The sequence below is a fragment of the Arachis hypogaea genome, chromosome 13, assembly GCF_003086295.3.
Source record: "Arachis hypogaea cultivar Tifrunner chromosome 13, arahy.Tifrunner.gnm2.J5K5, whole genome shotgun sequence".
Classification (NCBI taxonomy): Eukaryota; Viridiplantae; Streptophyta; class Magnoliopsida; order Fabales; family Fabaceae; genus Arachis; species Arachis hypogaea.
Genome location: NC_092048.1, coordinates 127,915,533 through 127,927,401, shown reverse-complemented (window position 1 = coordinate 127,927,401; position 11,869 = coordinate 127,915,533). Strand labels below are relative to the sequence as shown.

General features: G+C 40.2%; 1 protein-coding gene across 2 annotated transcripts; it reads left to right on the top strand.

Annotated features, from left to right (window-relative positions):
- Positions 1 to 801: 801 nt before the first annotated feature.
- On the top strand, positions 802 to 11,320 carry LOC112733314 (uncharacterized). 2 transcript variants are annotated; one of them, XM_025782235.3, is made up of 10 exons: positions 802 to 1,023; positions 1,117 to 1,192; positions 1,294 to 1,715; positions 1,826 to 2,002; positions 2,094 to 2,190; positions 2,847 to 2,928; positions 3,031 to 3,105; positions 9,733 to 9,867; positions 10,315 to 10,440; positions 10,767 to 11,320. In XM_025782235.3, the coding sequence occupies exons 4-9, from the start codon at positions 1,975 to 1,977 to the stop codon at positions 10,438 to 10,440; spliced, it is 543 nt and encodes a 180-aa protein (XP_025638020.1). In that variant the 5' UTR covers positions 802 to 1,023; positions 1,117 to 1,192; positions 1,294 to 1,715; positions 1,826 to 1,974; the 3' UTR covers positions 10,767 to 11,320. The 2 variants fall into 2 exon arrangements, with proteins under 2 accessions (XP_025638020.1, XP_072068583.1); XM_072212482.1 differs by lacking the exons at positions 9,733 to 9,867; positions 10,315 to 10,440; positions 10,767 to 11,320 and adding an exon at positions 3,233 to 3,562.
- The last annotated feature ends 549 nt before the right edge of the window (positions 11,321 to 11,869 follow it).

Genomic DNA, 11,869 nt, shown 5'->3' with positions numbered 1-11,869 from the left:
TGTTTTGGAAAGACATGGGATTCTAATCGATGAAGAATACGACATCGGCATCGGCATTACGGTACATCCACCGGTCCTACATTGGAAGGTCACATTGTGTTATATGTTTAGCTACTCCTTGACGGCTAACAGGTGTGTGTTGCAACTATTTTCCCAAGCCAGACGTTGGGGCCACATGTCGTTGAATCCGACCGATGGTGATTCTATACACACCCCCACACCATCAAAAGGTGGTCAATGCTCAAATTATTCTTCACAGAGGTTAGTCTATGAAATTCTGTCGTTTTGTACAGATCAAATTAGTCATTTCTGTATATGCCTGTTAGACTCCCCTATACGTGATCATGTTGTCACATTTGACATCAATCGAGAAAATCATCGTCACTGTTCACCACCAATGCATGCACCGCATACTGGTTGTGTGCGGTCCCTCCACTGTAGGCCATGAGGGATAAAAAAATGCAATGGGTTAGTTTTGAGAAAATAGCCCATTCGTTGTCTGGGCCTGCTTGTAGTTCTAGGTCCAATCCATTTTGGAGTAACTTATTGTAGGCCCATTGGAGATAACATTATTTCGACCCGGTTCTCATCTACATATTTCTCGTTGTCTCTACTAAATGTTTTTTTTTATAATGTATTACTGGGTCAAAAGAGACTCACGCAGTTGGGCTTGTTAAAAAAAGGTTACTTTTTCACGTTTACCTTGAATTGAATGTGTAATGATTTTTGGGCCGAATATTAACATGATAGGCTAAAAATAGGAAAGTATTGCATATATCAAATGTTGGTGAATCATAAAACACATTACATGAAAGGGTCTAAATGAAAAAACCAAATTATTTGGGGTTCCCTAATAGATTACCGATGTGCTGTATGCAGGCCTCCGGCAAGCAACACCCGAAAAAGGTCCACATCCAGATTTGAATTCTCGAAACCTCCGGTCACCGTCCAAGTTAGGTCACCGACTCCTTCTGACTCAACGCCTTCCTGTGCCAGGCGACCAAACCCCCACCCCTCAAATAGGTTAACAACAGTACCTGCAGCCCAATTGAGCTTCCCATTACTTATAGTAGTTTTCTTTCAACTATTGAGACTGATAAAGGTTTGTCTTTGCAGCTTACCTAGGCGAACCGATGCCCATCCATGCCAGTCCGCTGCCCGTACCGAATCCTCATGCGCCGGCGTTGCAAATGTAAGTGTTTACATATTTCAATTGTTGTAATTAGTTTCTGAACTCATCCAACAGATGCATTTCTCCTGTTCATATTTCATGTACTGAACTTGTCATAACAGGAGTGCAGGCCCGTATCACTGAGTGTGGTTACTAGCGTATTCGGGTTGAATAAGAAATATAAAGGCTCACCGAATGCATATGCCAACATAATGAAGTGGTGGTAGATTTTCGGAATGCGTTGATAATGCTGGCGAAGATTCATAATAAGGAGCATCAGCATCATCCGAGTATTGCAGTTAGGTGCTCGTGCCAGAATAGCATGCCATCAAAGTGGCGGCTACGAATAGAGGGTGTTGCAAACGATGATGATCACCTTCCAGAGACGACCCCGGTGGACGGTGATGATCCGACCTATGCGCCCACGTTGGATGCAAACTTCAGCATGAACCATATGCCTTTCAGATCTAAGAGGTCGAAGAGAGCCACTCGCAATCGACGGTCTGCCCGTGACAAAACCCAACTAACGAAGCCCGCTAACTTGGTAATGCTTAATATCGAAGCATTAATTTTTGCATTAATCCCATTATATCTGTTACAATGTTTGCCTTTGTGGAGCCAATTTTGAAGTTTATCCATGTGATTTTCTAACAGGTTGATCTTACCGGCGAACGCGATCGGGAGACTCGACGGCCTAGTCGTGGCCGGAGCAAGTCGCTGTGACGCTCTACCTCTCTTTAGAAACACTATAATTATCTTGCCCTGATTGGTAGTGACGGCGTTGTCCACGAGTCAGAACTGTTATGCATGAATGCAGAGAAGATTCCCAAGGTGAGGTCCTTTTTTCCGACTATTTAGAATTTAAACGTCCTTATGCACAATAACATGATACTGGTGGTGTTATTTTGTTGTCTTGTTGTAGACTTTCAATCTAGCGTTCGATCCAACACGGTGCATGGACCTCGCAGGGGTTGGACTCGCTGTTGCAACATACATCTTCAGCAAGGATCTACCAAGAGGTATGTTTTATGTTTGATCCAGTTCGACTGCATATGATTTGTTTCGGTCATAGCCCGGATTGCGTACTTTGCGTAATAAATATGATTTTAGGGATAAGTATTCGTATAGGAAATAGTTAGTGTACATCGGCTTTAACTAAGATGACATGAGTTATTCCATTCCTAGTTGCCATACAATTTTATATTAAAATAGGTTGTTGGCGAGGGAGAAAAATACATTTCGTAGATTGATGTCCATTTCCTCCGTGTGCATAGACTGAAACATTAGTATTCGCTGATTACGCGATGCATAATTATAGTTTTTTTAAAGTGATGATCTTCTAGAAAATATCTCTAAAGTAATAACTAAAATTTCGAATTTAACTGGAGCTGTACTGCAATAATGTTACATGTACTATAGCTGGCTCATAAGTATGCGTATATGCCTGTTTTCCATTTAAATAGGTTGCTGGTTGAATACCCATTAAAGAACACACTATCTTTGTAGAGACTAATTAATTGGTATATCATGGTAAGTGTTGCAAAAAGTATATGATAACCCAAATTTATAAAGCAAAAATTAAAAATCCATGCCTGCTATGTTACATATTTTTGTTCTGAGTATACATACACGGATCATATCACTGTTGTGACCTGTGTATGCCTCTTATTACCAGTGAAATTCTGGCTGACGTCGGTCACTGTGTTACGGACAGAACGTTACTGACGCTTGTCCCGAATGAAAGGGTTATGGATAATGTGAGTGTTGTATTTTGTTGTTTCCATTATTTGATATGTAACCCTTCTCATTCAGCCATAGTTTCCCGATCACAGTTGATAATGTAGGTTTAAATTTTCCAGGTAATTACCGTCGTGATCACGATGTTGTCGAAGACCTCTAGTAGTCACCACTGGTTTATGCCGACAATGATCATGGTGAGTCACGATAAAACAATTGCGAGTGTATACAAATTCGAGTTAAGTTGTCCTAACAAGTGTCCTGAGTTCACATGTGTCGGATATGTTTGTTAACTTATATGGCTGCGAAATTATTGGACTGCAGCAAGATGCCCTCCAAGGAACACGTATGACATAGGATAACTGGTGCACGGAATTGTGATCTCAACACTTCTTCATAACTCCGTGTAACTGACCAGCAAGTGTACTGGGTCGTCCAAGTAATACCTTACGTGAGTAAGGGTCAATCCCACGGAGATTGTCGGCTTGAAGCAAGCTATGGTCATCCTTGTAAATCTCATTCAGGCGGATTCAATTGGTTATGAGGTTTTGATAATTAAAATATAAATAAAACAAAAAATAAAATAGAGATACTTATGTAATTTAGTGATGGGAATTTCAGATAAGTGTCTGGAGATGCTTTGTTGCTTTTGAACTTCTGCTTTCCTACTACCTTCTTCCAACCATGCGTTACCTCCTTCCATGGCAAGCTGTATGATCCTCTCGGATGAAAACAAATCCATATGTGTTGTCACCGCACGGCTAATCATCTGTCGGTTCCCGCTAGCGTCGGAATAGGACCATTGTCCTTTTGCACACTGTCACTATGCCCAACATTCGCAAGTTTGAAGCTCGTCACAGTCATCCCTTTCCAGATCCGGCTCGGAATACCACAGACAAGGTTTAGACTTTCTGGATCTCAGAAATGCTGCCAATGGTTCTAGCCTATACCACGAAGATACTAATCTCACGAACTCGGTCTGTGTATTAGATATCCAAGAGAGTATACTCCAGCTGTCGTCCAATGACTACGTTGAACATCATGTAGATCGCTTTGTGGTTGTCAGGCACGCGACCTTGGCTAAGCAAGTAACGAAGATTGGGTGATTGTCACGGGTCACCCCTTCATTCTAACTTAACTGAATTGAGAACAAGAGTATATCTTGGAGAAGAAGTAGGCGTGAATTGAAGGAAAAACAGTAGTAATTGCATTAATTCATGAAGAACAGCAGAGCTCTACACCTTAATCTATGGGGTGTAAAAACTCCACCGTAGAAAATACATAAGTGAAAAAGGTCTAGACATGGCTGTGAGAGCGCGCCAATTGGGGTTCTGTAGCTCCAGAAAATTCACTTTGAGTGCAGGAGAGTCAGAATCCAACAGCATCTGCGGTCCCTTTTCAGCCTCTGAATCAGATTTTTTGCTCAGGTCCCTCAATTTCAGCTAGAAAATACCTGAAATCACAGAAAAACACACAAACTCATAGTAAAGTCCAAAAATGTGATTTTTGCATAAAAACTAATAAAAAATAACTAAAACATACTAAAAACTAAGTAAAAACAATGCCAAAAAGGGTATAAATTATCTACTCATCACAACATCAAACTTAAATTGTTGCTTGTCCCCAAACGACTAAAAACAAAATAGGATAAAAAGAAAAGAATATACAATGAATTCCAAATATCAATGAAGCTCATTTCTAATTAGATGAGCGGGGCTAGTGGCTTTCTGCTTCTGAACAATTTTGGCATCTCACTTTATCCTTTGTAGTTCAGAACGATTGGTATCTATAAGAACTCAGAATTCAGATAGTTTTATTAATTCTCCTAGTTCAGTATGTTGATTCTTGAACACAACTACTTTATGAGTCTTGGCCGTGACCCTAAACATTTTGTTTTCCAGTATTACCACCGGATACATAAATGTCACATACACATAACTGGGTGAACCTTTTCAGATTGTGACTTAGCTTTGCTAGAGTCCCTAGTTAGAGGTGCCTAGAGCTCTTAAGCACACTCTTTTTGCTTTGGACCACGACTTTAACCGCTCAGTCTTGAGCTTTTCACTTGACACCTTCACGCCACAAGCACATGGTTAGGGACAGCTTGATTTAGCCGCTTAGGCCATGATTTTATTCCTGTGGGCCCTCCTATCCATTAATGCTCAAAGCCTTGGATCCTTTTTATTTTACCATTGCCTTTTGGTTTAAAGGGCTATTGGCTTTTTCTGCTTGCTTTTTCTTTTTTTTTTCTCTCTTTTTTCCGCAAGCTTTTCACTGTTTTTTCTTGCTTCAAGAATCAATTTTATAATTTTTCAGATTATTAATAACATTTCTCCTTTTTATTTATTCTTTCAAGAGCCAACAATTTTAACATTCATAAACAACAATATAAAAAATATGCACTGTTCAAGCATTCATTCAGAAAACAAAAAGTATTGCCACCACATCAAAATAATTAGATTATTTTCAAGATGTAATTCGAAATTCATGTACTTCTTTTTCTTTTTCAGAAAACATTTTTTCATTTAAGAAAGGTGAAGGATTCATATGACATTCATAGCTTTAAGACATAGACACTAGACACTAATGATCATGTAATAAAGACACAAACATAGACAAGACATAAAGCATAATTTTCGAAAAAAAAAACAGAAAAATAAGAACAAGGAAATTAAAGAACGGGTCCACCTTAGTGATGACGGCTAGTTCTTCCTCTTGAAGATCTTATGGAGTGCTTGAGCTCCTCTATGTCTCTTCCTTGCCTTTGTTGCTCCTCCCTCATGACTCTTTGGTCTTCTCTAATTTCATGGAGGAGGAGGGAATGCTCTTGGTGCTCCATCCTTAGTTGTCCCATGTTGGAACTCAATTCTCCTAAGGAGGTGTTGATTTGCTCCCAAAAGTTTTGTGGAGGAAAGTGCATCCCTTGAGGCATCTCAGGGATTTCATGATGAGGAATTTCCTCATGCTCTTGTTGAGGTCTATGAGTGGGCTCTCTTGTTTGCTCCATCCTTTTCTTAGTGATGGGCTTGTCCTCTTCAATGAGGATATCTCCCTCTATGAAAATTTTGGCTGAATTGCATAGGTGACAAATGAGATGAGGGAAGGCTAACCTTGCCAAAGTGGAACACTTCTGCCACCTTGTAGAGTTCTAGGAATATGATCTCATGAACTTCTACTTCCTTTCTATTCATGATACTATGGATCATGATAGCCCGGTCTATTGTAACTTCAGACCGGTTGCTAGTGGGAATGATAGAGCGTTGGATGAACTTCAACCATCCCCTAGCCACGTGTTTAAGGTCAAGCCTTCTTAGTTGAACCGGCTTGCCTCTTGAGTCTCTCTTCCATTGAGCTCCTTCCACACAAATGTCCCTAAGGACTTGGTCCAACCTTTGATCAAAGTTGACCCTTCTAGTGAAAGGGTGAGTATCTCCTTACATCATTGGCAAGTTGAATGCTAACCTCACATTTTCCAGGCTAAAATCCAAGTATTTCCCCCGAACCATTGTGAGCCAATTCTTTGGGTTTGGGTTCACACTTTGGTCATGATTCTTAGTAATCCATGCATTGGCATAGAACTCTTGAACCATTAAGATCCCGACTTGTTGAATGGGGTTGGTGAGGATTTCCCAACCTCTCCTTTGAACTTCATGTCGGATCTCCGGGTATTCACTCTTTTTGAGCTTGAAGGGGACCTCGGGGATCACCTTTTTCTTGGCCACAACTTCATAGAAGTGGTCTTGATGGACCTTTGAGATGAATCTCTCCATCTCCCATGACTCGAAGGTGGAAGCAATTGCCTTCCCTTTCTTCTTTCTAGAGGTTTCTCTGGCCTTAGGTGCCATTGATGGTTATGGAAAAACAAAAAAAAAGCTTAGCTTTTCCCACACCAAACTTAGAATGGTTACTCGTCCTCGAGCAAAAGAAGAAAGAAATGAGTAGAAGAAGAAGAAATGGAGGAGATAGAGGTGAGAAGTAGGTTCGGCCAAGGGGAAAAAAGTGTTTGTGATGTGTGAAAATGAAGGTAATGAGGAAGGGTATATATAGGGTAAGAGAGAGAGGGGATTCGGTCATGAAGGGTTGGGTTTAGGAGGAAAATAGTTTGAATTTGAATGGTGAGGTAGGTGGGATTTAATGATGGATGGATGTAAGTGGTGAAGAGGTTGTAGGGAAGAGGGTAGGATTTGATAGGTGAGGGGTGTTTAGGGGAAAGGGTAGGATGTGATAGGTGAGGGGTGTTTGGGGAAGAGTGTTATAGAAATGTGTGAAGAGGAGAGAAGAAGAGGTGGGGTAGGTGGGGATCCTGTGAGGTCCACAGATCCTGAGGTGTCAAGAAATTCGAGTCCCTGCACCATTATGGCATTTAAACGCCCATTGTGTGCCAAATCTGGCGTTTAACGCCAGCTATGCTACCTTTCCTGGCGTTAAATGCCAGTCTACTGCCCATTTCTGGCGTTAAACGCCAGCCAGATGCCCATTTCTGGCGTTTAACGCCAACCAGATGCCAGACAGCCCTTTCTGGCGTTAAACGCCCAGAGTGCTGCCCATTCTGGCATTTAACGCCCAGAATGCTGCCAGGCTGGGCGTTAAACACCCATTCTGCTATCCTTACTGGCGTTTAAACGCCAATAAGCTTGTCCTCCAGGGTGTGTTGTTTTTTATGTTGTTTTTCATTATTTTTTATTTTTCAGTTGTTTTTGTGACTTCTCATGATCATCAACCTAAAGAAAACATAAAATAACAATGGAAAACAAATAATATAATTAAATAACATTGGGTCGCCTCCCAACAAGCGCTTCTTTAATGTCAATAGCTTGACAGTGAGCTCTTAGAGAGCTTCACAGAGACTCAGATCTTGATGTTGGCCTCCCAACACCAAACTTAGAAGTTGAGTGTGGGGGCTCTGTTTGACTCTGTATTGAGAGAAGCTTTTCATGCTTCCTCTCCATGGTTACATAAGAAGATCCTTGAGCCTTAAACACAAGGTAGTCCTCATTCACTTGAAGGACTTCCTCTCCTTTGTCCTCATTCACTTGGTGCACGGAATCGTGATCTCAACACTTCTTTACAACTCTGCGTAACTGACCAATAAGTGCACTGGGTCGTCCAAGTAATACCTTACGTGAGTAAGGGTCGATCCCACGGCGATTGTCGGCTTGAAGCAAGCTATGGTCATCCTTGTAAATCTCAGTTAGGCGGATTCAATTGGTTATGAGGTTTTGATAATTAAAATATAAATAAAATAGAAAATAAAATAGAGATACTTATGTAATTCAGTGATGGAAATTTCAGATAAGCATCTGGAGATGCTTTGTTGCTTCTGAATTTCCGCTTTCCTACTACCTTCTTCCAACCATGCGTTACCTCCTTCCATGGCAAGCCGTATGATCCTCTCGGATGAAAACAAATCCATATGTGCTGTCACCACACGGCTAATCATCTGTCAGTTCCCGCTAGCGTCGGAATAGGACCATTGTCCTTTTGCACACTGTTACTGCGCCCAACATTCGCAAGTTTGAAGCTCGTCACAGTCATCCCTTTCCAGATCCTACTCGGAATACCACTGACAAGGTTTAGACTTTCCGGATCTCAGGAATGCTGCCAATGGTTCTAGCTTATACCACGAAGATACTAATCTCACGGACTCTGTCCGTGTATTAGATATCCAAGAGATTATACTCCAGTTGTCGTCCAAAGACTATGTTGAACATCATGTAGATCGCTTTGTGGTTGTTAGGCACGCGACCTTGGCTAAGCGAGTAACGAAGATTGGGTGATTATCATGAGTCACCCCTTCATTCTGACTTAACTGAATTGAGAACAAGAGTATATCTTGGAGAAGAAGTAGGCGTGAATTGAAGGAAAAACAATAGTAATTGCATTAATTCATGAAGAACAGCAGAGCTCTACACCTTTATGGGGTGTAGAAACTCCACCGTAGAAAATACATAAGTGAAAAAGGTCTAGGCATGGCCGTGAGGCCAGCGTCCATGCCAAAGGTCTAAGGACTAAACGTCCAAAGATGTGAATACAATAGTAAAAAGTGCTATTTATACTAAACTAGTAACTTAGATTTACAGAAAATGAGTAACTAATTGCAGATAGTACATAAATCCACTTCCGGGGCCCACTTGGTGTGTGCTTGGGCTGAGCATTGAGCTTTACACGTGTATAGGATGTTCCTGGAGTTAAATGCCAGCTTTGGTGCCAGTTTGGTCGTTTAACTCCAATTCTGGTGCCAGTTTGGGCATTTTACGTCAAGATGTTTTAAGCTATCTTTGAACGCCAGTTTGGGCCATTAAATCTCGGATAAAGTATGGACTATTATATATTGCTGGAACGCCCAGGATGTCTACTTTCCAACGCAATTAAGAGCATGCCAATTGGGCTTCTGTAGCTCCAAAAAATCCACTTCGAGTGCAGGAGGGTCAGAATCCAATAGCATCTGCAGTCCTTTTTCAGTCTCTGAATCAGATTTTTTCCTCAGGTCCTTCAATTTCAGCCAGAAAATACCTAAACTTACAGAAAAATACACAAACTCATGATAAAGTCCAAAAATGTGATTTTTGCATAAAAACTAATAAAAATATAATAAAAAGTAACTAAAACATACTAAAAACTAAGTAAAAACAATGTTAAAAAGGGTATAAATTATCTGCTCATCACTAACTTGGACGCAGTTGTGTCCAACCATATGAAGTACAAGGTTGACAAGGTTATCGAGGTTTATAAACGTTGGCATTTTGTGCTGGAAAATGTGAATGATTAATTCGTTTGAAGTTCTGACCACTAATCTACCTTTGTGTCTTACTTGTGCCTTGTAGATTTTTCAACCTATATGGACAGATGGACATTGGTACTTGATGGTGGTGGACCTACGACGACAAAAGCTAGTATACTTTGACTCATTGAAGTGTACAAGGGAGACGGAGTCCAAAAAACTTTCTATGACGCATGTGGTAAGTTTAGTCATTCGATACATCCAGTAAATGTTCTTCACTTTTACGTCATGACGAAAGTTTTATCCGGTGCACAGTTCACATACATACACTGCTGCTTATGTGTTGCATGTTTTCATTTGGGCTAGTTATATTTATAATCTTTTATCGATAAAATTATTGTTGTATTTTTATATTTGTCATATCAAATAATATGTTTATGTGGTTTCAAATTTAATTTAATGGACTTGGTAGGCGAAAGTGTGACGTTTGGTTACAAGAAAACATCTTTAGATTTAATAAATAACCTGGCATCATCTGAGTTAACCGTATCTAGGCTGCCAAAAAGTTTTGTTTTTGGCCTCCTGTTGTATGACTTAAGTAGTTATTCTGTATTTTATCATTTAGATTTTATGTCGTTCTGACTAATTTTCGCCTTAATTTCTCTCCAACTTGTTTCCTCATCAGGCACTTCACCTTGAGTCGCTAACCATTGGACCCAAGTGGCTATCCAAGAGCACTATGGAACGACCACGATTCTCTTTGTTCAAGTACGAAGAGCCTTTTGTGCCTCAGCAACATCGACTTTCATGAGTTGTTACTCTTCCTCATACACCGTGATCTGTTGTCGTCATGTTTTTCTTACTTGTTGGCTAGTTTTTTTCGTCGAGAGCACTTATACAAGCTATTCACTTATTTAAAAAAACTGAATTTGTGTGTGACATGGAATAAGATGGATTGCGGGATATGGGTCTTGCAATGGATGATTAGGGGAGCTCTATGGGCTATCCACAGTATTACAATGGGTATTTAATAAAAACAAATGGTACTATGAAGTTATGGTTTGTTAATCATGAAGCTTTAATAGCACGACAATATGTGTATACGTAACTTATTAATCTATTTCCAATGACTTGCAGGCAGCGAATGATCAAAATTGGATGCGACTAGCCCTCGATCTTGTATTGAGGTCACACAATGTGAATGCCATCGATATCGTGGAAAAGGCAATGCGTTACTGGACAAAGAAGGCTGCGTCATCACGACACAGACGTGAACGATAGAGTCAACAAGTGATAACCTTTTTTTGGTGTGGTTTTGTGGCGACTTCCGTCCAACTTTTTTGGGTAACTACTCCGGATATGGGCATTCAGACTTGGTGATCATCATAACCAAAGAAGACATTGACATGCGCAACTTATTTTGTATTTTTTTTTTACCAGCCGGCAAGTGTCTCACTAAATCGCATGGGACAACTCGTACGAAAAACCCTTTTACAAGGAGAGGAGTTTCCCACCCGAATGCAGTTAACATGTTTCCCTTTTGAAACCCATATCCGGGTTGGAAACTATACGTCTAATTAAACAAATAGCAATGTGACAATGCCTTTCAGAAATTGTTATGATAATATTTTATATAGTTGCATGTGGTTATATCCCGCTACTTGGATAAAATTAAAATTTTTTATATGCAATTGATACATGTGTCGTATGCAGGGTAAGTATAGTCATAATTGGTACACCTAATCAAAGCACTTTTAATACCGTCAACTCGCCTCTAATCATAAAACATCAGCGTCATCTCTCTAGACATTACGGCAGCATAAGATATAGTTTCTTCAGCTTACTTCAGTTTGTTTCATTTTAGTTGGGTAAAATTTATGTCGCTTCACTCCAGAGAAATTTTCAAACAGTGTAAACAAATTGAATGTAACCATGAACTTATTAGAAAATCACTACCACATTCATCATTGGCATTAACAAACATCGGCGAGCCACCCTATCATTACTAGATATTGTGCCCCTAATTTTCACAGATGGCAACATTTGGAGATTGTGGCATGTTTCGATTTCTGGCACAACGTTGGGCTCCTCACTTACATTAACTCTCTTAAAACATGGACCGGTAGTTCCCAGAAATTGTAGCCCAAACGGCTTATTTCCTTCAGTTCGATTATAATAATTGCATTATATTCATTGAATTAGGTGTGTTTAGAAATAAAACCTTCCAAGTAAGCTACCTG

Coding starts and splice junctions, on each gene's coding strand:
- LOC112733314 (XM_025782235.3), top strand. CDS start 1,975: ATGCATGAATGCAGAGAAGATTCCCAAG. Junction 2,929..3,030: donor ATGAAAGGGTTATGGATAAT/GTGAGTGTTGTA, acceptor TAAATTTTCCAG/GTAATTACCGTCGTGATCAC. Junction 3,106..9,732: donor TTATGCCGACAATGATCATG/GTGAGTCACGAT, acceptor TGTGCCTTGTAG/ATTTTTCAACCTATATGGAC.